Source organism: Poecilia reticulata, linkage group LG22, assembly GCF_000633615.1.
Source record: "Poecilia reticulata strain Guanapo linkage group LG22, Guppy_female_1.0+MT, whole genome shotgun sequence".
Classification (NCBI taxonomy): Eukaryota; Metazoa; Chordata; class Actinopteri; order Cyprinodontiformes; family Poeciliidae; genus Poecilia; species Poecilia reticulata.
Genome location: NC_024352.1, coordinates 24508359 through 24533910, shown reverse-complemented (window position 1 = coordinate 24533910; position 25552 = coordinate 24508359). Strand labels below are relative to the sequence as shown.

Genomic DNA, 25552 nt, shown 5'->3' with positions numbered 1-25552 from the left:
ATGGATGGATGGATGGATGGATGGATGGATGGATGGATGGATGGATGGATGGATGGATGGATGGATGGATGGATGGATGGATGGATGGATGGATGAAGCTGTAATGGTGTAAAAATGTGTTGGATTAACATCAAATACAGGCACAATAAATAAGAGTATCATCTAAAACTTCATTTATTTCAGGATTCAATTTGAAATAAGAAACTTGTGTATTACCATATAGGGATTAATAATATAATATGATATAAAGCTTTAAAAAAGTCGATTTTTGCAAAATACTGCCCCTTTAAAAGCTAACTTTAACTCTTCTTCGGTTTTGGTGCTCATCTTCCTCTTAACCAGTCCTCCTTAGATTAGAGTATTTGTACTGTGTGTCCGTCTGCTGGACTACTGTCAGCTCAGCAGTCTTCCTCCTGGCTGTATAAACCAAAACATGCCCATAAATATAATTTCTCTCTCAAATGAAGGTGTTTACGAGGCGGGAACGGGAGGAGCGTGTGAAATTATGTGGAGTTATGAATAAAAAGAGAGCAACATCCAGGACCAGAGGGTCCAAAGAGGAGAAATAAAATAAAAAAAACTGAGGTTTTTAACTACTGGGAGGGAGGATGACTGGCAACCAGGAATAACTGATGAGAGGAACGCAGAACAGCTGACGAAATGAACAGGAAACAAAGGAACTGACGAAACCAAACACTGAAGAATAACACTGAAATAGGAAGAACTGCATATGCAACGTAAAAATAATTAAAAAAACAAGTAAAAACAAAAAAACAGGCGGATAACGATGCTTCTCTGATATTCTACATTTCTAGGAAAGTCAGATTTGAGTTTGACTTTGAATCAGTCTATGTAACAGAATCTGTTTAATATCAGTCACTTTTTATTTGAATTAAATAAAAACAATGTTTCGATTATTTTTCGCCTTGCAGAGTTTTGCTGCTTGATGCATGAGAGCTGCAGACGTGTGAGAGATTTTACTTACTGATAAAAATGATTTTCTACGTACCTTTTAAATTGAAAGATGCACCAACCGAAACAGAAAGCATCACAATTTTATTAGTCCTGAAATGAGACAGAATTACAAAGAAAATGGATCAGAGAACCTTTTAAAATAAAGTCCTGAGCAGCAGACTTATCAAGACTCTTAATATCCAGCTCTCCACTTCTGTAGCTTTTTTTTAATGACGGAGTTCTACCATCAGTATAACACAGATGTGATTAACATAAATAAGAGTTAAAGTCAAAGAGGCGTAAAGGTCGTCACTGGGGACTGCTTTCGGGTCCGCCGGGTGATTTACAACAACTTAATTTGACTGTGTGGAGTAATTTATCTGTGACAGAGGAAGTCGAGGAACTATCTGCATGTCGCGCACGCATACGGGGCAACAATATGCCATAACGGCACACATCTCACATCTACCCAATCAGTCAAGATGCTTTACAACTTCTGTCAGAGGCCTTAACAGTTCTCATAAATTATAGGGCCATTGTACCTGCTGCCAATAACTTTTGAAGGAGAACCTCAGCCAAACTGAATGAGCGGGAATGTATTGCTGTTACTGATGGGAGCCCCTCGAGCGAAGTGTTGGAAAAAACACAGACCCAAAACTTTGAGGGTAGACAAAGCTTTGTTTTCACCCAGTTATGAAATATGACATAAATATTGGTATTTTCATGCCAAGCAGGCAGCAGCTTTCATTTCTTTCCACTTCAGCTCTGAGTTTCACAGTTGCACTGCAAAAACACAAAAGTATTTTTATCTCATTTCTTAGCAAGACATCAGAGCTTTTTTAAGTCAATCATTCCCTGATATTAATTTTAAAAACTAGTTCCACCAGCAGATTATTTCTCCTATAACAAGATATTTTCCCCATTTAAGAAATGAAATAATCCACCAGTAGAACTAGTTCTTTTTTGTCAATATTACTGACTTCAAACAAACTCCTGAAAATTACCTGGAAGTTTTTGTTTGTACGAAAACATTTGCATTAGAAACTAGACAAAAATACTTTATAAAATTTTGTGTTTTTGCCGTGTAAATAATGCGTTTCATGTAGAGGTGCACCGATCCGATATAAATATCTGAATCTGTCCTGATATTGAAAACAATTCTAGATCAGATATCAGTGGCAATGTGAATGATTCATAAGTGCAGATCTATTCAGTCTAATTCTATCTGAGTGATGTCATGCTTTATTATTTATTAAACATTATATTTAAAAATCCTCATCGTACTTTTTGAACCATTTGAAAGATTTGTTTCAGTTTATTTCATGTTTGACCAAAGCATCAACCAGTTTCACTTTATGATTTCTTTTATTTTTTAACTGCACTGACTGAACAAATTAACGTTGTTTTTTCGTGTTTGACCATCCTCGTGTTTAAAAAATGAAAAGGTTCAAATCAGTTCAGCTGTTTTTCTGTATCGAATCGGTATCAGCCGATTCCAAACCTCAGATATCGTATCGGAAATGAGAAAATTAGATCTAGTCTCTAGTTTCATGTAGAAAACAGGAGATGTGAATGAAGCAAAACCCTTCAGGAGCCAAAAAGCAACAATATATCGTCATATTGACAAAAATGAGCATGTGTGTGAACCTCGGTTCTGCAAGCAATAACATGCAGTGATTTATCTGACACACACACACACACACACACACCGCCCACTGATATTCTGCTGGGAAATCATGACTAGTACCAGAGAGTACAGGGCAGCATCTCAACCTGATGTCAATAAGACAATCAATTTATACAAATATCAGGAATGTGTAGCATGTAAACAGCACGATTGGGAGATGTTTAATACAAATTCCTGCCTGTTTCCCGTCTGCAGCTTTTTGATAGCATTCATGACGCTCAGAGGGACGGAAACCTGCGGGACAGAGCAGGAAGCAGCGAGTCCTGTTGTCACGCCAACAGAGCGGACGTCGGATCGAAGTGCAGACGCTGATGACCGCCTGCAGCGCTTCACATCCAGCTCCATTTAAACACCACCGGTATTCTCACAGGAGACCTCAGAGAGGCCTGGAAACCACAGAGTGGGTCCGACAGACAAAGCCGGTGATTTGGAGGTAATTGGGATAAAATTGGCCTCAGCGACTGAAAGGCACAGAATGTCGAGTTTGCATTAATACAAAGTTCTTCCTTCAAACATAAGTTTTTCCGTCAGATGTGCTTCTCTCTAGATCAGTTACATAAAAGAGAGGCCATGCAGTTTTATTACAGATAAGAAATCATAGAGATGGAAAATGCTTTTGTTGTGAAAACCAAAATGTTTTTAGTGTTTTTTTGTCATACTTAAACTGCAAAAAGACAAAATCTTACCAAGTATTTCTAGTTTCTGGTGCAAATATCTTAGAACACTTGAAATAAGACAAAACTAACTCATATAAAACTAACTCATACCGCTGCTCTCTTTATGGCTGCGTGGAGGGGAACCCGGGCCCAGCCACTGGAGCTGCTTTGATGAACCTACCCTTGAAAAAGCGGGACATCCGTGACCGTACTCTGAGCTCGGTCGACGCCTCCTTCTCCTCCTGCCTCTCCTGGAACACATAAATCACATTCTCATATCATCATCTAGTCATATTCCATGCATATGCAGCTCTAATCAGTAAATCTGTCAGCCTTCTCACCTTTCGGTGATATATCAGATTCGTAATACTCTCCCCACATATGCAGTAAATCTGGAACAAAGCTCATGTTTCCTGAAATTCAAAGACGGAAGAGCAGAACTCACTTGGAACAGAAACTGGGACTTGACTAGCAGCTCAGCCTTGAATCTCTGTCTGCTGAACACATCAGCGCACCGCAACACATCTTCCTCCTCTCACACTGAAACATTAAACCAGACGGGAAACCAGAACTATTTCCTCCAGAACATCTCCGTCCAGTTTAGGGATGCAAACAGTTAATCAACTTCTGGTTAATTGTTGATTTAATGGTTTATAGATTAAAATTGGTTCCAGTCGAATAACTAATAATGTCCACTTAGACGTTCTGTCAGTGTTGTAGTTTGGCCACCGTCCAGCAGAGGGCGCCGCTGGTCATTTAAGCAGAGCTAGTTGATACAGAAACAAAGATGGCAGAGTCATACGAGAACAGGAAAGAGAAACGGTCCAAACAGAGTCCGGTTTGGGATGCCAAATGCACTTTATGCTGTTCTGTTTAGAAATATAAACGATAAATTCCTTAAGTTTCACCGTAACGGCGCTTCGTTCCGCTGAGCTGCATGACGGAGCAGCGTCAACTTCCACGTCAGAAATTACTGATTTGCTTTGAAGGTGAGAATGTGATAGCTACAATAATGTATTAGGGCCAATGTAGACAGAAAGAAATGAGTATATTCTGTCAAAAAAACTTTCTGAAATATTCTAGGAGAAACAGACATTTCTGAGTAAAATATGAAAGAAAAAACATTGAAATTTTGAGATTAATCTCAGAAATGTTCAAGAAAAATATTGCTTTCCAAAGCCAAACATTTGCTAGGAATCAATGATCAATTAATTGTTAGTTGATCAATAATATCAATCAACTTTATATTAACTAATTAATCAATAACCGTAGAGGAGAGCTGGGCTCTGTGGGAAAGCCAGGCGCTGACATTGTCTGCAGCCGATCATGGCTGACCTTGCATGGGGACGCTGCGACCTTCGCCATGGCGACGCAGGCTTCGGGGGATTAGCATCCAGGAAAACCAGAGGAAAGACAAATGAAATGGACGTGCAGGAATTGATCAATGCCTGGGTCAATAACGGTTCGATTTCTTCCTCACAAAATTCCTACGAGGAGGAAGACGATTGATCTGACATCTCCAGCTTCATTGGCATTTCTAACAATATTAATTAAGAAAAATGCTTAGCTGACTGGTAGATGGGTCAGCCAATACTGTTAAACCAAAACAAATGATAGTTGCAAACACAATGCCGCAACAAGAAGATGCAAATCTACTCGTGTTCACATTTCCTGAAAGTGGACGACGTCTCCAACACAGACGGACGTCAGGAAATCAATCGGCACTTTAACCGACTCCAGAGGAAGCCTCCGGCGCCCGGCGACGGCCCGTCAGGTGCTCATAAGAAAAGGCCTGACGAATGAGCATCAAGCTCCGGCTCGTCATCTTTTCGCTCTCCGTCATTGAGATTGGCCGCTCTAACTCTCGGCGGACATCTTGGCTTGGCAGAGACGCTGAATCTCGTTATTCTTTACTTGGCCCAGACCGCACAGGTCAATATCACGAGCACGGCGCCGGGGCGCTGTATGGAAATGCATTTCAATTCAACGCAATAAATCATTTAAAGCTCCGGCTGAAAATGTAATCATGTAATTGAATTTGGTCATCAATATCTACTATATACATGCGCGTATGCAGAGTACAGGGGGCATTTTGCGGGCGTATACGAGCGCCGGGTGGGAGGAAACGTGTCAGATCTCAGCTGGAAGATGAGTCATGGCTCCGCAGTTAGGCCTCGTTATTATCCACACGCCTCTAAATGATGGGGCTGCTGACGGTGAGACGCCCACAGTCTGTTTGGCTCCAAATGAACAGGACGAGTCCAGTTTTAATATCACCAGCATCATTGTGGGTCTGCCTGCTAACATGACATTAATTCCCTATGAAAAGTAAAGATATTTCTTTCAAAATCCACTTTGTGTGGAGCAGGCGTGTCCAAAGTTTGTGTAGCAGAAGCCAAATGCAGGTCAAAAAGTTTTATTGAGGGTTTTGCTGATTGGCATTTTTTGTCAACCAACAATAATGTAGGCATGAAAATATCCATCCATCCATTCATTTTCTTGCACCCTTGTCTCTGAGTGGGTCAGGAGGTGTTGGTGCCTCTCCAGCCAACGTTTCAGGCGAGAGGTGGGGTCACCTGGACAGGTCGCCAATCTGTCGCAGGGCAACACAAAGGACAAACAACCATGCACACACACACTCACACCTAGGGGCAATTTAGACAGACCAATTAACCTGACAGTCATGTTTTTGGACTGTGGGAGGAAACCGGAGTACCCGGAGAAAACCCACCATGCACAGGGAGAACATGGAGACTCCATGCAGAAAGACCGGGAATCGAACCCAGAACCTTCTTGCTGCAAGGCAACAGCTCTACCAACTGCGCCACTGTGCAGCCCAGCATGAAAATATTTATAAAATAAATATTTATAAAATAGTCAGATTTTTCTGTGAATGTGTAAATGGTTGTAGGTCCAGAACTTCAAAAGAGTTTTGCGTGTTTTCCTTGTTGAAAGAAAGCCAACCACTTTGCTAAATTATTTTGGGCTTGACTGAAGAAAACTGGAAAATATTTAGTCTATTTTTTATGATTTAAGTCGCTCTTCATTTGAAAACTTGCTGCATTCAGCTAGATTTTAATAATGTGATTAAAATCAGATTGAATGTGAATCTGATCTTACTGAAGACCAATCGGAGAAAAAATTCAGATTCTTCTCTTTTTAATGACCCTCTTTTATTTTACTTGAAAACTTTTTTTTGTAGATTTGTACCTCTTTCATTTAAGCAAAACAGGAGAAAAACATTTTCTTGCTCTGTTTGCACTTTTCCCCTTAAAAGAGACACTTTTCAGTTTTTTTTATCTTCTAAAGATGTTTATTTTTTTTTACTTGAAGGTCTGTTGGATTAAATCCTGATAAAAGTGTGTGATTGTAACATGACAAAATATGAAACAATTGAAGGTTTGAGAATAAGTTTATAAGGCTCGCGTCTCCCGAAAAACAGTCCTCAGGATCTCAGCTTGTCCAGCTTCTCCTTTATGTCCGTCTCACTTTGCTAAAAGATGGAGGAAAACAAACAGTCGCTGAGTCTGTATACAGATTATTATTGTTATTATTATTATTGTTTTCTACCATCTGATTGTCCTGCCCTGTAATCCATAGTCAGTCTAAATCAGCAACATTCTTGTGAGGCTAATAATTGATGAATTAAGGTATTGATGAGGTCTTTATCCTGGGTCATAACTGGCCCCAGAAGTCGATAATTATCCCAAACAGAATATCTTTATTGCAAAAGTGCACACAGCAGCAAAAAATCATCACCTCACCAAAACATCCCCCTGCGGTGTAATTGCCACTGCTTGAAATTATAGTTTTCATTAAAAAGAACTGTTCAAGGTTATTGATTGCTTAAATAAGACTCAATATCTTCTCATTTTCAAAGCTGAATGAATTTGTGGGGAATAGTAATATCACCCAACTATTGTTGGCATCCATCACGGCGCCGCTGCTGTCCCTGGAGGATTATTAGGGTAAAATAAGTGTATTTAAATGAGTGTAATTTCTGGGAAGCAGAGATCTGTGCAAAAACATCTGCATGCTCGGCTCAGCCGCGCTTCATCACCGTGACCACGCACAACAACCATAACAAAGGACACAAATCAGGCGCAGAGCAGGATCAGCCTCTGCCTTTACTGTGGCTCCATCCCATGTACCAAACTCTGCAAACAAAAATATATCTAGCTCTCACAATCTAATCTGCCTGTCAGAGGCGCACTCTGCTGACTTCCCTTGTCCTTAAGAATAGATTTTCCGGTAATAATGCACAGAGAGAGCCACTGAGGCAAAATAAACAGGTTATGCACGTATTAGAGGAGCCGTGGTTGCTGGGAACAGGTCTGCATGACCCTCACACAACGAGGAAAATGATGATTACCATAATTACTGGTTAGGCCATTTTCATGCGACCTAATTCCAGAGCAAATGAGAAAATTGGACATAATAATGAAGTGAAAATGAACTGAATGTGAGACAGAACTACATAAAACTTATTATAAAGAGTGCTCACCTGTTTCTTGCAACCTGCAGCCTTAGTTGTCTTTGGACGCGAGGCGTCTAAACTCTTCCTGTCTGCAGTGCTGTCAGAGGCTTCCTGCTCTTCTTCAACCGTTTTCGCTTCAACCTGCGCAGAGGGAAAACATGAGAGCCTCCATGGTACACACTGTGCCTCGCAGCAGAAATAGACCAACAGTGAGCACAGAGCATCTGCAAAGTGGAAGGAAAACGACACGTGGCTTTCCAAACTTTTACAAAACTTTTACAAATTGAAATCTGAAGTGCTCATTTAAATTCAGCCTGACAGAGTCGGAGCTCTGGTTTGTGTCTCTACCAGCCTGGCAGATCTAGACGATAAATGTTTTGACCGTCCCGCTTTACAAAACAGCTCAAACTCATTCAGATTCGATGGAGGAAATCGGTGGACATCAATTTCCAGGTTCCTGTTTCCATCCAAATGTGATGCGAATTTTGAGTGATCTTTTAAAATGTTAAACATAAAGGAGAAAGTTTCTGGAATATGTTGCTATCATGCATGCTGTCATTGTTCTATTAGCTATTATTAGCATCACACGTCCCTGTTGTTGCTTTCAGACACCAACAACAGAAACGCCTGATCATTTGAATGTTTGCTACATCAGAACATACTCAGGAAATGTTTCCCTCTCCCCTTCAGCACATTAAGTCTTTTCTGGAAAAGTCAAAAACCACCTAACAGAAGAAAATTTAAGAATTTTGACATTTTCAGTAAAACATCTTTAGTTTCCATCAAATGTTCTTTAGTGCAATTCATCAAAATACACACAAAAAGCTTTGATGGAAACACAGCTGTTGTTTCAAATACATGCCGCACTTTTCAAAAAGCCGAGGGTCATTGTCCCTCCACTTTAAAATCGTGCACCGCTTTGCGTTGGTCTAACGTATCAGATCCCAGTAGCATACACAGTTTATGGCTGTAATGTGAAAAATATGAAGAACAGAAATCAGCGGCTGTGTTCTTGCATGTCTCTCCTTTACTCAGCTGCACTTTCTGCAGTTTTTATGTTTATGCAGCGGCTTCCAGTGAGCATTTATGAGTCTTAGTGTAAACATAAAATCAAGTCAGGCGTTCTCACCCAGGAAGGTAAAGCTTAGCGGGGAGAACATAAACAGCTTGTCATAATGATGAATTATCATCTGACTCCATGAACTAAAAAACATAGTTTTCCAGTTGCTGACATGCTGTCAGGCTGAATAATTCAGCATGTCTGCGGCGTTTCCTTCGCAGAGCCCATATCTGTGCCAACATTTTGTCTTTAGGAATCAGAGCCGACTCCCATGTGGTAAACAGAGCAACCTGAATGCTAAAGCGCTCATTAGGTGGCGGCTGAGTGGGATTACGTCTCACCTGATCAATCGGCAGGTCCACCTTCAGCTGGGGGTCTTCCTGCACCTCCGCCGCGCCCTCCACCTCCCTTCTTTTGTCTTTTGCATTAAATACACTGTCGGCTGAGGAGAAAGGGATTAATCACAATTACTTGTCTGCCCTCTCGTTTTACCGTTTCCCCCTCCATCCCTCCATCTGCCCCGTTCCTTTTTTTTCCCTCTCCTGCTCAACGTCTCAGGAGATCAATACTGCTGTTGAGCCATTTATTTATTTAGAGAGGAAGGACCAGGATGCAGGCCGTCGCTGTGAATTTTCCACAGACGGGAAGCGTTCCCGAGTTAGTCGAGATTTAGCTCATTCTGTTACATTAAACAGATTTTCTCCTGTAAACAAATTCCTTTTCTGGCAGCAGCTGCTAAAACTGATCCAGGGTGTAATTTTAATAATGAAACACGCTGCTGAACTGCCTTAGGTGATTTCATTTTAATAATAAATAACCGCGGTTGTTAGAATTCACAGAGATGAGACTGAAAACCGTACAGAGCAACACTTTGAGATCTGCTTTTTGTTGTTGTTGTTTTTCACTTAAACATTATTTTTAGATCTGTTTCCAGATTAAATTCACAAAAACAACAGAATGAAAGAGAAGCAGACGTGTCTGATCCTTCACCAGGTGACGTACCGAGGAGCCGCCGCTTGTTTCTAATGGAGGGAATCAGTAATGAGCAAAATGCCAAATTTAGCTCCTGGTAGTGGAGTTTATAAAGACGAAACTACAAGAGGTATTATGTGGTAATGCTAAACCATTTTGGTACCATCTGATGGAAATGGGACTTTTTCCTATCATTACATTTCAGAGAATTTAGGCCCCATTATTATAAACTGCCTGACCAAAAAACGAGTCGCCGCCCGGATTTAACCAGGCAAATGGCTGCTGCCTGGTGATTATGTTTCATTTAACACCCACTGATGCAAAGAGCAGCAACCCTGTGGAAAAGATGTTTGTCTGTTTAAGAAAGGTCAAAATATCGGCTCTAAAACGATCATTAAACTCCTCTAATTAGGCTCCACATTGTCTGACGTCTTATTAAAAACTGCTAGGAAAGTTGGGAACCATCAACATCCAGGAAGAAATCATGGAAAGGAAAACCTTAAAGATCACGACGTCGGTCATGGTAAATTATACAAATAATCATTGAGAAAAATTAAAATTTTGTTGTTTTGACACAATGCCAGAGTTACTGTAATATAATGATAACAGCATAAAAAAAACAAGTTCACCCCTTCAAAGACTAACTTTAATTTTGTAAAGAACGTTTAACCCTGGAAATGAAAGATATTTTAAATATTTAAAATAAAACACAACAGGTGTTGGTTGTTTGTTCAGGCCACCATGACGTCGCCGCCACCTGGATCAACTCCGGCCTCCTGCTCTGACTCACAGGAAAAGGTTTTGTTCTACACGCCTTGGCAGAGGTCGCACTTTATTATTCCTTTGTTTACTGAAACAGGGATCTTGGCCCACAGCAGCATTCAGCCTCCATCGTGCTGAACCTTCACTGTGGTTCTGATCAAGCTTCAGAACCACAGACTGAAGCTCTGCTCTCCTGCTTCCATGGATCATTTTCTATGACTTCAGCTTGATCGAGGTTTTTACTAACTTTCCTTTTTGCTTTCAGTAGATTTTTTTTGTTTTTTGGTCCAGTTGCACAAACACAGCATCTTTATTTTCATCTCCAACATTTCTGACTTTATTAGTTTATTTGAAGTGTTATCAGGAATTTTATTTTGTTTTCAAATTTGGTTTTGAATTATATATAATTTACAATAACGCTGATTAAAGAACAATGTTTTCCTGACCATGATAAAAACTTGAACATTTGAACACATAAATTAAAGGTTAACAGATGCAGTTCTGTTAACAGCAGAGCTAATTTTTCTTTCCACCTTTTGCATCTTTTGCACACTTAGATTCCCCTACATTCACTTTTAGGCAGATTCTAAACCTTTACATTTTACTTTGCTGCTTTGCAAACTTTTAGTTTAATAAAGTTCCACATCCGTGTTGAAGCTTGATTATCAGCTGTGTATGATCTTCATGCATAAGATAAAATGTGGGTAAAACATTTTAGACAAGCTGCTTAATGAACTTTTCTGCTTATGACTTTGGCGACTTTCTGCATTTGATGTTTTTTATTATTTATAATAATAAATTGTCAATTCCATGACAATCAAAGCCTTTAAACTACCAGAAGTTATTCCTTTTACACCATAGTGGAAAAAAAACATATTTACTTCTTATTAAAACCAGCTTAGTATTACCAATGTTTTATAATGAAAGCATTTCATGTCTCGAACAAGATTTTTTTGGATATATTTCCCATAAGATGGCCTGATTGAATTCATCTATGGTTTAAGCCTCATTCTGTTTAATATTCACCAGGAAAAGTTGTGTTAATTTCAAACGGCGATGAGATTATGTTCTTTTTGGGCCCACAGAACAGGTTGGGAATCCAAAGAAATCCCCTCCACCTTTCAGAGGATTTATTTTTCTGTCCTCCCTGCACAGCAGATGAGTGTCTCCTTACTCACACACACAAAGAGGAAAGCACAGCGATGCACAGCCATCTGGACACGTGCACAAATAAAACCCACAATATAAATTTGTAATCAAAAGGCAGCAGGTTTCTTTAAGTATAATCACAGTGAAGAAGATTGTGATGAAGGAACAAACACAGAGGAAGAGGAGTCTGGAGAGCAAAGCGTTAGGAGGAACATTGCTAGTGAAAAGCTCTGCTTGCCTCCTGCTGTGGCGCGTGCTGGTTTCCTGGACACCTTCCTCTGCTGTTTGACTCGCTCCGTCTTGGCTGCATGTTCCTTCATCTTGCCCCCGACTGTGAGCTCAAGGTCCTCTCTATCGCATACCTGAGCACACAGCGAAGACACCAGCCAGCAGAAAACATGAGACCAGAATAAATCACATTTCCTCTGACTTCTCTCTGACCTGCCTTTGAAATTCTGTTGGCAAAATAGCAAAAACTAAATCAGTTTGTGCACATTGACAAAGGGAAAATGAAATTGTCGTCCATCCTAACATTAAATTGTGGTTGAAAAGTAGCAGGTGGAAAGAAATCCAAGAAAAGATGTTTATTGATGTCAGCATGTGGTTTAAAGGCGATGAAATGGGTTAAATTGGCATCGCGTCTGATTTTTTGTTTAGGTTGAATTTTGACAGGACATACAGACCTATGGGCCATTTTCATGTTTGGTCAACAGCGAAGCAGCACAAAACTCTGAATCATAAAGTAAAAAAACCAGGAAACACACTTTGCTCCCCTGGCTACTTGAGCTGGTAGCCTGATTCTATGATTCAGCCATTAACCCAGCTCTCAGAGTGGAATAACGTCTAAAAATGTTTAATTTTCTATTTTTTTAAGCTGCTGTTTGTTTCATTGTATTTCATTAGAACTGAACCTATCCTCCTATTTGTGGATTTTTATGTGAAACGTTAACAACGCTAACAAAGAAGCTAGTTGAACTAGTCATAAACAGTTCTGCTAATGCTAACATGGTTTTTAGCAGAAGCTAATGCTAAAGCGCTAACCATGTTAATGTCCACCATGTGTCGGCGACACGACAGCGAATCATTCTGGGTACAGAACAAACTGCAGATAATCTTCACCCGTGAATACCAACGCTTTGCTACTTTAAAACAACCGATAACCAAAACTTACTGAATGTTTACAAAACAGCCAATTAAATTAATGTTTTAGAGTTTATCCTGAAAAACAATTTAGGGGAAGCTAAGTGCGCTAAATGTTTTCAAAGTTAGCATCAACGCTACACATAAAAACGAGCCCACAACTGAGTTCAAACATATTTAACGTTATGTTGTATCTTTGCAGTTCTGGTTGTTAACTATTTAACTTTAAACATGGTGTAGAAATAATCCTGTATGGGCGCTTTATCGATTTGTACCGACAAGCAGACTGACTTGCGCAACCTAAAGTATTTTTATTTTTTACTAATAGTCGACGGAAAGGAAATGTGTTACTGCGACTCCAAAAAGTGATACTTACCAGCAGAGAGTCATACGTTCATATTTCATGAGTGAATTGGCCCAAATCAGGATTGGAAGCAAAATCAAAAGGAGCAATTTTTAGCTGGATGGATGGAAAAAAATATTTTAGGCAATTTAATAAGGAATCAAGTCTGAAAACATTTTTTAAGTTACATTAGGGCTTTTTTTTTGCATTTTCCTTTACCGTTAGTGTTTCATGGGCTGACATGTTCTACTGGTATTGAATTCCTCTGGTTTCAATACATCACAAACACTCAACCTATCAATCACCTGGGAGTGTGGCAAACAAATCATTTATTGATGGAATGGGGCAGGCGTGAATTTCTAACCGCATTTGTCTTATTTATCAAACCAGATCAAACAATGAAAATCCAAACAAGCTTAAAGGGAAAAGGGAGGGAGTTGCACGGAATAACTTATTCCTCAGCAGCAGACGGCAGAAGGTTATTGATGGAGGGGGAGAGCAAAACAAAACACAGAAAAGGAGAGGAGCGGGGGGGTTGGGAGTGAGCCGCACAGTGGGAGAGTGAAGGAGTGAGAGAGGCGGAGAGGAAAAGCAGGGAGAGTTCAGTCTGATGTTCAGACAGCAGCAGGGTACACATCTGAATTAATGCTTCCACAAAAGACAGTTTTCTCCTTGCAGGCTCCTCTTCCCCTCTGTAGGTAGCGAGGTGAGGGATGTCTCCCTTACCGGCGGTGGGAACGCGGTGAGCTAGCTAACTCTGCGTTTCAGCAGCGGGGTCCCTGAGCTGGCTCAGGGGACGCTGCACTGATCTGCACCAGAATACACTCCTGGCTCTGCTGTTTGCAAGCTCACTAACATGGAGTCTGGGGAATAGCCCAGTTGCTTCTTCACTTGTTTGCCTGCTTTAATGCGGAGGCAACGTCTGTTGATATTCCTTTGAATTCCTGCAGCCGTTGGTGGACTCAGGAGGAGAAGTAGAACAACAAAAAGAAGATTGAGGTTTGCTTGGTGTATTTAGTGAAGAAGAGTTGAAATGGAGTTCATGCTGTAGGTCTGCAGTGGGGGGTTTGGGGTAAGAGGAGCCATTTTTCATATTCACTACATCAAGGGAACCTTAGTTTGATCACTAGCTCATATATCTGATATTTTGATAATATAGCATGTCTAAAAAAGTTGTTGTATCCCTAAGCTTCCACTTCTCTCCCTCAGACACACACACACTTCATCCTGACCCTCCAACTTGACCCCATGCCCTCTAAACCCCCTTCCCTAAATAAGTCACTTTTTTCCCATCGAGCTCAGCATGGTGGACTTGGGAAAGCACTAAAACTGGATCTTTGGCAAGTTCAGACTCTAAGAACCCTAACAGGAGATCAGAGAACCGTCCGGGTTTCTGACCTCAGCTCCTCACTGACTACCGTGAGACAACGTCACCACGAAGCTCCGAGTCAAATCACATCTGGCCAATCAAATATGGAACAGCTTGTTTTGCTTTCTGACAGCCTGGTGATGAGATGTAAACAGATACCATTTAAATCAACACTGAATCAGGGCTCATCACTCAGGGAGAGCGCTGGGAAGGGGAAAAACGCAGAGCAGATCTGGGAAAGCAGACGCACAAGTGGAGGCACGGCGGTGGAAAAGCTGAGGTCATGCAGCCGGCCTCTCTTCTGGGTTACATGTCTGCAGCTCCGGGTCCGGTGGGAGCAGACGACGTTGTGTGTCAGGAGGCCCCAGCCTGTACCAGACTTAGTACAAACAGGGTCTCTGGGAGGGCAGAGAGGAAAGCAATCTGTGGCCCTCTCAAGTAGCAGAGGACAGGAGTCAACGAGAGGACAGGGTGATCTGATAGCCGGGGGATAACGGAGGTCCCAAACAACCGGGCCGACCGGCTGTGGGATCGGTGGGAGCCACTCCCAGGGCTGCTTCACAGTTAGCAGACATGCTGGCAGCAGCGAGGAGGCACCGCTTCCCTCAGGGCTGCGCTGCTTCCCTTCACCGCTGACATCATCCGCCAGGAGCCGAGGAAAGGGAAGCAGCAGTAAAGTGTCGCCGATGACAGAAAGTCTGGACAGTCCAGTCAGGAAACCTCTGCGGATTATTTTTACAACATGCTTCAGGTGCATTATGATTACTACTGCATGAAGTAATGGGCAAGGATTATACCCATGACTCCCACGTCTCTCGGCCCGGCTTTCTAGCCAGAGTTAGATTTAAAGGCGACCTGTTATGTTCCTTTAAACAAGCTGTGATACGTCTACAAAACATGTTCTTTACGTTTTTCACCTCAGTTCTGCATAGTGTTCACAATGAGCCATCTGCTACAGGCCACGCCCCCGCTGCTCCCCACAACTCAATGTTTGCACTAATACTTTATACAAAAGGCTGCAATTATACAACTGTACATCTTTGAAAAGCAGAAGTAGAGCCTCCTGCACAACTAACAAGAATGCAGCAAGTAGTTTCTGACTGGTAAGTTGACAACAAAACAGTCCAGCAGTAATTCTTGGTGGCGTAGATCCGACCAGGTGTCAGAGTTGTCTGAACACCATGATAAGAATCTCCTGTTGGTCACATCCCAACGTTGCTCTATTGCAGGGGTCCCCAAACTTTTTCCTGTGAGGGCCACATAACCTTTCCCTTCTCTGGTGGGGGCCGGAGTCAGTTTGTAACAGAAAAAGTGCTACACGGTTATCACCTGCGCTGCCGGGAATTGTTGACGGGGGGTGAGGGTGCGTTTCTCGATTTAATTTTACCCAGAAAGCACATGGGCAAAAACCGTTAGTGAAACGGTCACTGGGACTGACTGGTATATACTAGTATATATTTCATTTATATTTCATTGAGGGAAACCTGGAATGCGGCGTTCATAACAAACACGTGTGTTCATCTGCTCTACCGCTAGCAAACAACCGTACTGATTAAATAACATAAAAGTCAAGCAGTTCCCTAAAAGTCCAACAGGTGGCAGCAATGCGCCATGCAAGACAAAACACCCACAGTTCACAGGACACACTTCCTGCTAAAGAGCCCCCTGGTGGTTGAAGAAAAATCCACATATAAACCAGAAAATCCATCCATTTTCTTTCACCCTTGTCCCTCAGTGGGGTCAGGAGGGTTACTGGTACATCTCCAGCTGGCGTTCCGGGCGAGGGGCGGGGTCACCCTGGACAGGTCGCCAGTCTGTCACAGGGCAACACAGAGACACACAACCATGCACACACACACTCACACCTAAGGGCAATTTGGAGAGACCAATTAACCTGACAGTCATGTTTGTGGACTGTGGGAGGAAACTGGAGAACCCAGAGAAAACCCACACATGCACAGGGAGAACATGCAAACTCCATGCAGAAAGACCCCAGGCCGGGAATTGAACCCAGAACCTTCTTGCTGCTAGGCAATAGCTCTACCAACTGCACCACTGTGCAGCCCCACGAAAGTACAATATATGAAAAAAAATCTGAATGCTCTCTGGTCCGGGGCCGTAGTTTGGGGATCGCTGCTCTATTGGATTGAGTTTTGGTGACAGTGGAGTTCAGCAAATTCATTGTCATAGTTTGAGCTTCGTATGAAGCATCAGAAGATGGGAAGACTCTCCTGGGAACCAGCAACACTCGGGTGTTTGATGTTTAAACTGTGCTTAGTTGGTCCTAAAGGGCAAAGAGTGACATCATCACTACCGCCTGAACAGGAGGGATCCGTACTTCCATGATGTTTATCCCAAATGTTGACCTTCCCGTCTGAATGTTGAACTGATGTCAGATGTTTGAGTCTCTTACTGTCCAGTTCTGGTTGGTTTGTGCGCTTGCTAGCTTTAGCTTAATGCATCTGGCTGACAGGAGTGGCGCTCGGTGTGGTTTTCTGCTGTTGTAGCCCACCTGCTTGAAGGTTCAGCCTGTTGTACATTCAGAAATTTATCTCCACGTTCTCCTCTGACATCAACAAGGCATTGGTTTCTGCACAACTGTTCACTGGATTTTCTCTCTTTTCAGACCATTCTCTGCAAATCTGAGATGAGTTAGTGAGAAGTTTCCAGTGGATCAGCTTCCCACCTGTCCCTGAAATCGATGTTCACTTTGAACTTCAGCATTTAGTCTCTTCACCACGTCTACATAAACGCAGTGAGCTGCTGCCATTGCATAAACTATCAACTGAAATGAGCTCAATAATTTCAAATCTGATGAGTTTTTTATTTACAGCCAACTCATTTTATTAATGCTTTTGGTTGGTTTAGGTTTTTAATTTCCATTTTTTTAAATCATTTTCAAACTGTTTTTACATATTTTTCTACAATTATTATTATTTGAAAGCTATCAAGAGAAAAACAAAGTGATGAAATACATTTTCAGTGATTTTTACAATTCAAAAAGGGAAACTCTTAGTATTGTGTTTTATTTTGAATATTTTGAAAATCTTCCAGATGCAGTGTTATGTATTCCTTCCTAAATTAAATAGTTTTTGAGATGACAAACTTGCATTATTATTCCATTATCAATATAGTACTTAAAATGATCTCAAAACGATAATATTATTGTTTATTCTAATAATTACTGCGAAAATCTATTGTGATTGGACAACTTACTATCCGTGAGCCATTTGACATCAGTTTTAAAGCAAAGCCTGATCAATAGGTTAAACACCTGATGCTATTCTCTGCCCTCCATCTGCATTTATCTCTTTTCTGTACTTCACATCTCCACTCATTCACGTCAAGTGAAACATGTTGGCCTTTTGAAAATTAACGTTCCACCAAACGCCCATCATTCCTGCAGAGAGACGGTCAGAGCAGGACAGACGGCGTCTCTGTGCCGTCAGGCTGCAAGGTTACATTTAACACAGCCCCAGTGAGCGTGTTTAAGGGATGCTTTTACTGGCATTTCCAGCCAGACTGCTGTTGTTTTGTGAGGTCAAAGTGAAATTAACGATGGATGTGACCCTATAAAGGGCTGTGTAATCAGCAAGCTAAACAAGTGACAGATCAGGGGCGAGCAAGTCATTTTTGCTGCATGCATTTTTCCCCTATGGAAGATTCTTATTAACCCAGCAGCTCAAGCTTGCAGATTCATGAGACACAGAGAGGAGAGAAGGGGAACGCAGCCGCACCAGGCCTGCTGAGTGTTGCTCCAGTGAAATCACAGCCATGGATCTGTCTCTGTCTCCACCTACTGGCAACAAGTGAAACAGCAACAACTTCCCTTTGAGCTCTGGGTTATTTTCTGAGTTTATTTTGATGACAAAGTTGTTTTCATTGATTATTTTCTGCTTGGTCGGTTGCTAACGTGATGAAGAGATCTTACTACAGCGTCTACACTTCAGCTCATTCTAATACGCCGCTAATATCAATCCATACATCTGAACAGAAAGCCATTCAACAGAAGGTCCTGCTACAGACAAGGGCAGGGGGGATTTTTCTCCATCTAATAAAATTGGCACCTGCAACAGCCTTGCCATCTTTCATGGTTAGAAAAATCAGATGTCAGACGCGTCTCTCACCGGAAGGAGGGGCCTTGTGCGCCGAAACCTGCTGACTGGGCATGTTTTCATCTTCGCCATCTGATTTGGTGTTCTTTTCTGGCCCACAGCAGAGCAAACCCTCATATGGATTCAAAACATTTCACTGCCTACTTAATCACAAAACAAATTGTCCTGGTTCTGGTTTCCAATGGGATTTTTTTTTCTCCCCCCCAGCAAGCAAAGTCCCACGGCTGCATGCAGCATGATCCGAGACTCAGCGCACTTGATCAAGTGGACCAGCCTGCTGTCTCTTTTGGGGATCACCCATCAAAGTGCAAAGCGATGGTAACTCGATGCTTTCTGCAGACAGTGATTGATGATAGTTCTGTTTCATAACGAATCGCGCCCCCACAAGAAGCCGCGCACAAGTGGGAAATGTTAATTGAAATGCTTTGTGTGCAAAGGGTTGTGATTTCACCAAGGTGTTGCAGCAGTAAACTGCAGGCGGACGTGTGGGGGGGGAGACTGTATCAGCTTCACGTTTTATGAGAAAGCGAACAACCTGACGGCAAACTGGAGCCGACTTTGAAGTGGGAGTACTCACCGTATTATTTACAGGTCTTTTGTTTCGAGCAGATAGCAGGAGAGCTTTGCTGCAGGGGCAAAAGGAAAAGCGTTACTTTCTTCTTTTCACAACAAATCTATAATCTAGTTATGCTGGTTTTTTTATTTTGTTGTTCTTTTGTTCAGACACAGTCGTGGAAAAACAACCTCTATCAATTTGTTGGCAAAAGACTGGAGCTGCACCACGAAATCAGAATCTGACTATTTCAGGCTCTTATAAATGTAAATTATTTCATACACTGCAAAAACACGAACTCATGACGATTCAGTTGAATCATTTTTCTTCACTACATCTCAGCAGAGAACTCACCGTTCATATGGGAGAGGTTTGAACTTTTCAGGTCCAGCAGCAACATAATGCTGGTTGTTCTCCAGTTCAGAAGATCCGTTGACAGGACGACCATCTAACCGGCAAAGCCTGGAAAGTTTAAAAATAAATCATATGCCACAAATCACACCAGTTTTAACATTCAGGTGCAGCAATAAGACACTGCTTGACTCATTTTTCCAATTTAAAAGGCAGTCATTCTTATTTTAGTGACTCAAACATGAGTCACCAAATCTGATCCAAGCCTTTTAATGAAAAGTTAAGTGGAAGGAAAAAAGAGGAAGAGGTACACTAACAATATAAATAATCACAGCCTGGAGAGATTTGTGAAGCAAAAAGTATTAAATCTGAACCTTACAACCCTGCTCTGTTTACTCTGGTTGTCTTCTAAGACTCCTGGTGTTTAATTGTCAATTATTTTCTTTTTGTTTTCAAATCCATACAAGGTTGTCACTCCAATCTTTTTGCAAAAGGTATAAACGCCTTTATGGAAGAAATATGAGTAAACTCAGGTATGTAAAGAAAAGAGCCAGAGAAGTATCATCAGATGTATTTAATCAAATGTTTTACACCTTTTTTGCTGTCACCAAAGCACATGGAAGCTTGTTTTTGTTTGAATCAATAAAACAGAAAAATGTAGAAAAGCTAAAACTGAGAAATTATCAAGTGAGCTTCACTGAGCTTACAGAAACGTCTGCTGAGTGGCTTCAAATTGTGTTGCAGCAACACGTTCAGCACTTCAGTCATTTTTTTAATAGAACAAAATTCATAATGCAGTAACAACAACAAAAAAGAAAATGTGTTTCTTGTCTCTCTTCACACTCATCTAAGTCACAGAGATGATTGATTTTACTTGTAAACAGCCCCGGTGCGAAGCTCCACTTTGTGCGTCACCAAGGTTAAAACACGGTCCCAGCTTTTAAGAGTGTGCTTTGGGATCCGGACCCGAGCCGGAGGAATCCGCAGCTCTCCGTTGCTGAAGACGCTGTGAAACAAAAACCCCTGAAATACGTTACCAGTCACCGTACTGGGAGGACTCTGGAACCAGTAATCACATCAATACTCACTATATTGTGCAAGTTCCATCCTTGGTTTTCCTCCAGCGAGATGATGCAACTACCCTGGTGTGAGGTACAGGTTTAATCTGTGCAAAAAAATAATGAAATATCCTATTTTTTTAGGTTCATTCAAGACAAAACACTACAATTTCTTTTTATGTAAACACAACAAGTTGCTTTTTTCTCATCTTTGTGCAGGTTTAATGTAAATGAGTTGAAGGAATACAAAACTACTATATCTGTCAAACCTCATTGTTACATTAAAACCAGTCTGTCCACCACCAAGCTGTCCAACATAACACACTAAAAATACTTAAACTTATTTGTCCACATGCATTTATTCAACATTTAATTTGATTGTAATATTTCAACATACGGCAGAGGCTTTATGAAAACTGTTTTACGTGATGATACAGCGTGATCATTCAACTGAACAGAAGTGTAACATTTGTTCTTACCATAGTATTTTTCCTTTTCTGCGGGTTTATGGTGGCTGTTCCACAGTAACTGGGGAAAAATACAAATATTGTGACTGAAACCAGGCATCCAACATGAAATTACATTAATGATTAATGTAATTTGCTATTAAATCGCTTTTAAAAATAGCTAATAATAATAATGCTAAACGTTACTTTCTGGAGTTGTGTATTCTGAACTGCAGGTGTGTGAATTAATCTCTAAAAAAAAAAAGATAAAAACTAGGAGATTTCTGAGTCTGAAAAGTCTAAAATTTGTTAGAAAAAAAATCAGATTTTTTTTAATTAATCTCAAAAATTTTATGGAATTTGAAAAAGTGAAAAGTTGCCAGAAAAGCAATTACATTTTGAAATGAATCTCTGAAATTTATAGTTTTTTGTTATTGCTTTTGTTTTTTCAAAACATTTCTGAGTTAGAAAAGGAGAAAACTTGGTAGAAAAAACCCCATAAAATTTCTAGAAAAAAAACATGGAAATTTCTGAGTTTGAAAACTCAGAAATTTTTGACTTTTGGAAAAAAATTTGGTGGGAATTTGCTCCTTATATAAATCTAAAAAGCTAAAAGTAACTAGTTACCATTCTGGTTATTCTGATTGAATCCCAGTTTACTTACTTCAGGACCTTGAAGGGTTCATTCCCCGCTGCAACATAGGAGCCCCCATGCTGCAGCTGAGCCAGCTCCTGCACACTGTGGCCCCCCGTGGGTGTGTACAGCCTCCTGACGGCGCCGAACGGAGCCTCCATGTGTCTGGTTAAAGTGTTCATAAAGTTGTCGAAAGTTGACAGATGCCGGGGATTCAGCACTACTTTTTTCCCGGGATAGAAAGCGTCTCCGTTCCGGTAGACGGTGACGGTTTTGGCCGGAGGAAGAACCGCAGTTATCCGTGGGTTCACCGCCATGTTTACCTGCAGGCGGTCCAGTCTGGTCTACGTGGATCCGGGATGCCGTGAGCCACAGGAGCCGTAACTGGATCTGTGAGATGGTAATATGGGGAACAATTCAACCACAGGGGAGGGGCGTCATCTTGAAACTTATCCTCCGTCTGTTTTCTTGTGGGCTTCCTCTTGATCGTTGCCAGTTAACCTGCGTCGTCTAGAGAACAAAAGCTGTATCCATGGCAACAAGAGTCAGCGTTTTTGTATGTTTTGATGCAGTAGCAGTCAGGCTTACAACGAATCTGAAAAGGCCTCTGATTAAAATAAAGATACCCATACAATATAAAGACATGAAAAACATAAAAAATAAAGTATATTTTAAACTTTTTGTCATCAAAACTGGATTCTCAATTTAGATGTGGATTATTTAATGAAAAATGTTTTTTAATTTACTTTTTCTTTCATGTTATATGTTACAAAACTGAACCGTATTCCTTGTTTGCATTTGACTTGTGAAGCACTTTGTGCAGTTTGTTGAAAATGTGCTATAAAAATAAATTTAACATTAACATTGACATGCTATACCGCAGCAAGAGGAAATTGATTGTAAACGGCTGTCCTGCGTATTTTTCCATCAAAAATAGCCACAGCTGAACCAGATAAAGTCAAGAAATGTTTAAGTATTGATGAGTTTGGACATGATTAAGTATTTGGAGGAAATTCAAACCATCTCTTCCGTCTGTCATGATGAGAAAGACTTTATCTAAAAACTCTCTGCCCGACTTTCTAACCAAATGATCAGAGATTTAAAGAAGAGCTGCAAAAGCAAATGAGGTGGATTAGCAGTGCTTGTAAAAACAAAAAAAACTGATGCTGAATCCTCAATATAATGTATTTAATACTCAATTTTTAAAAATAAAAATCACATAACCACTTAACTCTTACTTCTGTTTGTGCAACTAAGTTTTCCATTGTTTACTCTTCCACAGTTTCACCAACCCTCCAAACAGTTTATTCTCATTTCTGCAAAGGTAACCAGAGATTGAACCAACCATGACACTTAATTGGTTTATGCTAGACAACTCCTGGTCATGCGGCTGCATAATTCATCTCGGCATTAATTATTCATTTCTTAAGGGACTGCTGGTGTGTTTTATTTGAAGACGTGCATCATGCATATTCAAACTCCTTTTCCTAGAGAGCCACAAATTAGGATATCATCTCAGCTGGGATGCATATCTTAAAAACAATAGCTGGCAGGTTGTGGAAGGCAACTTTAGGTAAAACGCAAAGCTAAAAAACAAATCTAAAGTAAGATTGTTATTCAGGACAGAGTCTACAGAAACATCTGTTTGGAAAACAAACTGCAGCCCCCTACAGGTCAGAGTGGGAATTACCTCCCGGTGTAGCGGATGACTGATGTTCGATTTATAGACGAATAAAATTGTAACAACCAACTGAGTTTGAGACAAAGAGCAGCCCAGATAAACAATGTTCAAGTTTTTGTCAAATTTATACTGGAAATGTTTTCAAGTGGCCAAATTTTTCTGTTTTGTAAACCAGGGGGAATGTATAGTTGACTTCTCTCAGCCAGACTACAAACTACAACACACGGCAACATGTGGGGGAGGGGCAGAGGAGGCTCCAGCAGGTAGGAACAGTACGACATAAAACAAATTCAGTTTTCACACAGTAATTTTTAAAACCTTGAGAAATAAATATGATTGTCTTTAGTCATCCACTCCTAGTTTCTTGTGCAAAATCCACTTGAAATAAAACAAAACTAACTTATAAGTAACGTTTCAGCCAGAGAGGAGTTTGTTTTAATCCAATCATTTCTTAATATTGATGTAAAAACTTCTTGTCCCATTAGCAGATTATTTCACTTACAACAAAACATTTTCCCATGATCTCTGAAATAATCTCCCACTAGAACTTTTTCATCAATATGAAGCTCCTATATTTTTCTGAAAAGCAGTTTGTCTTATTTCAAGATAAAATACTTGGTAAAATGTTGTTTTTGCAGTTTATCAGTGCAGCACCTTGATCAACTTGACCTTTGAGATGATTTTGATTTGATTTTAGAATTGAATATGGGGAATATTATCGTTTTGTTTGTGTGCACCGATGTTGTTTCAGTAAACATTTTGCCTTCAAAAATGTTAAAGAAGTGAAATTATCTTCTGTCAAAAGTATCTCTGCAGGTTTTCTCCTCTCCTTCAGTCTCAGGGTTTTTCCCAGCTGCAGCATTGCTGCATTGAATCAAACCAGCCAGCTCAGCAGTAGGAAATAATGTCCTCTTTCTTGTGTATCCATCACTGTTTATTGTACAAAAACCTGCACATTTCTTATCGTGTTGAATATAAACGCAGAAAGCATGCTGCACTCTATCTGTTTGATTAAAAGCACTCAAGCAGAAACTGGATGTGTTTTTTAATTGGATATTTTTCCACACAATCTATAGCCCACTGCTTATTTGTCCTGTTTGTCAATGAGACTCTTACATGGATATTTGCATACCATAAAAGCTCAATATGCAGATGGGAGAGAAACAGAATGTGGTAGTGCGGATATGATTTGAATAAGAAGAATTTAAAACAAACTCAGGATCCTGCAAGCTCAGACATAAATCGCTTATTAGATCCACAATCAAACGGAACATCCTCTTGTTTGTACATGTTGCAAGTCGTTTCCTTAATGTTTACATGAAGACTGATCTCAAGCAGCGCATTGAGGCGCGTGCACGGCTGCAACTAACGATTATTTTAGTAATCAATTATTCCACCAGTGATTCTGACTGTCTGATTAAAAATGGTACTTTCTGCAGATTTTTCACTTAAGCCTTTTTTCATAAATACATTAAAAATTTAAATAAATAATTCAAATTTTAAGCAACAAAATAAGCATTTTATTGCCTAAAATGCAAACAGCCTAATCATTCGTAGCAAAGGAAGCGTCTGCAGCTGCACTGCAAAAACACAAAATCTTACCAAAAATCTTTCTGGTGCTAATATCTTAGTGCATTTGAAATAAAACAAAACAAACTTACATGTAAATTTTCAGTAAAATATAGGAGCTTGTTTTAAGTCAATAATTTATGAGTTTTGATTAAAACATCTAGTTCATTTTTTTACTTATAACCAGATATTTTTATTATAAGTAAAAAAAATAGAACTAGTACTTTTTATCAATATTCAAGAATTACTGACCTAAACAAACTTATATCTTGCTAAAAAGTTATTTTATGTCATTTTGCAACTAAGGTATTTTCACTAAAAACTGGACTAAAATTCTTGGTAAGATTTTGTGTTTTTGCACTGTAAAAAATACGTCTAACGTCAACATGTGAAAAGCCAAGACCTTTATTTATAACTTAACATCAAAACGATGTAAGGTTTATTTATTTTTGGATGAAATAATTAATAATTAGGTAAGAAAATGTTCTTTATAGGAGGTAGTTTTTTTTAGATTTATACACAAATGCTTACTTTTTATCTTAAATGCAAAATATTTTTGTTTAGTTTTGGCTTAAT

General features: G+C 40.2%; 1 protein-coding gene across 5 annotated transcripts in view; it reads right to left on the bottom strand.

Annotated features, from left to right (window-relative positions):
• The window catches only part of dcdc2c (doublecortin domain containing 2C), a 23871-nt gene extending 1627 nt beyond the window's left edge, over positions 1–22244 (bottom strand). For 2 of the 5 annotated variants that reach the window (XR_532622.2, XM_008399855.2), the window contains exons 1-11: positions 21757–22244; positions 21126–21174; positions 20677–20753; positions 20463–20594; positions 19592–19699; positions 19262–19310; positions 11956–12079; positions 9176–9276; positions 7802–7915; positions 3479–3548; positions 1010–1065 (exon numbers count right to left, since the gene is read on the bottom strand). Coding sequence is in view for 3 of the 5 variants with exons in the window: in XM_008399855.2 (XP_008398077.1) it covers positions 1049–1065; positions 3479–3548; positions 7802–7915; positions 9176–9276; positions 11956–12079; positions 19262–19310; positions 19592–19699; positions 20463–20594; positions 20677–20753; positions 21126–21174; positions 21757–22043 (1128 nt within the window). In the remaining 2 variants the exon portion in view is untranslated. Of the gene's footprint in view, positions 1–1009; positions 1066–3478; positions 3549–3638; positions 3711–3742; positions 3838–6690; positions 6791–7801; positions 7916–9175; positions 9277–11955; positions 12080–19261; positions 19311–19591; positions 19700–20462; positions 20595–20676; positions 20754–21125; positions 21175–21756 lie in introns of those variants that run through there. The other 3 variants (XR_532623.2, XM_008399856.2, XM_008399857.2) reach the window with 3 other exon arrangements.
• Between the last annotated feature and the right edge of the window lie 3308 nt (positions 22245–25552).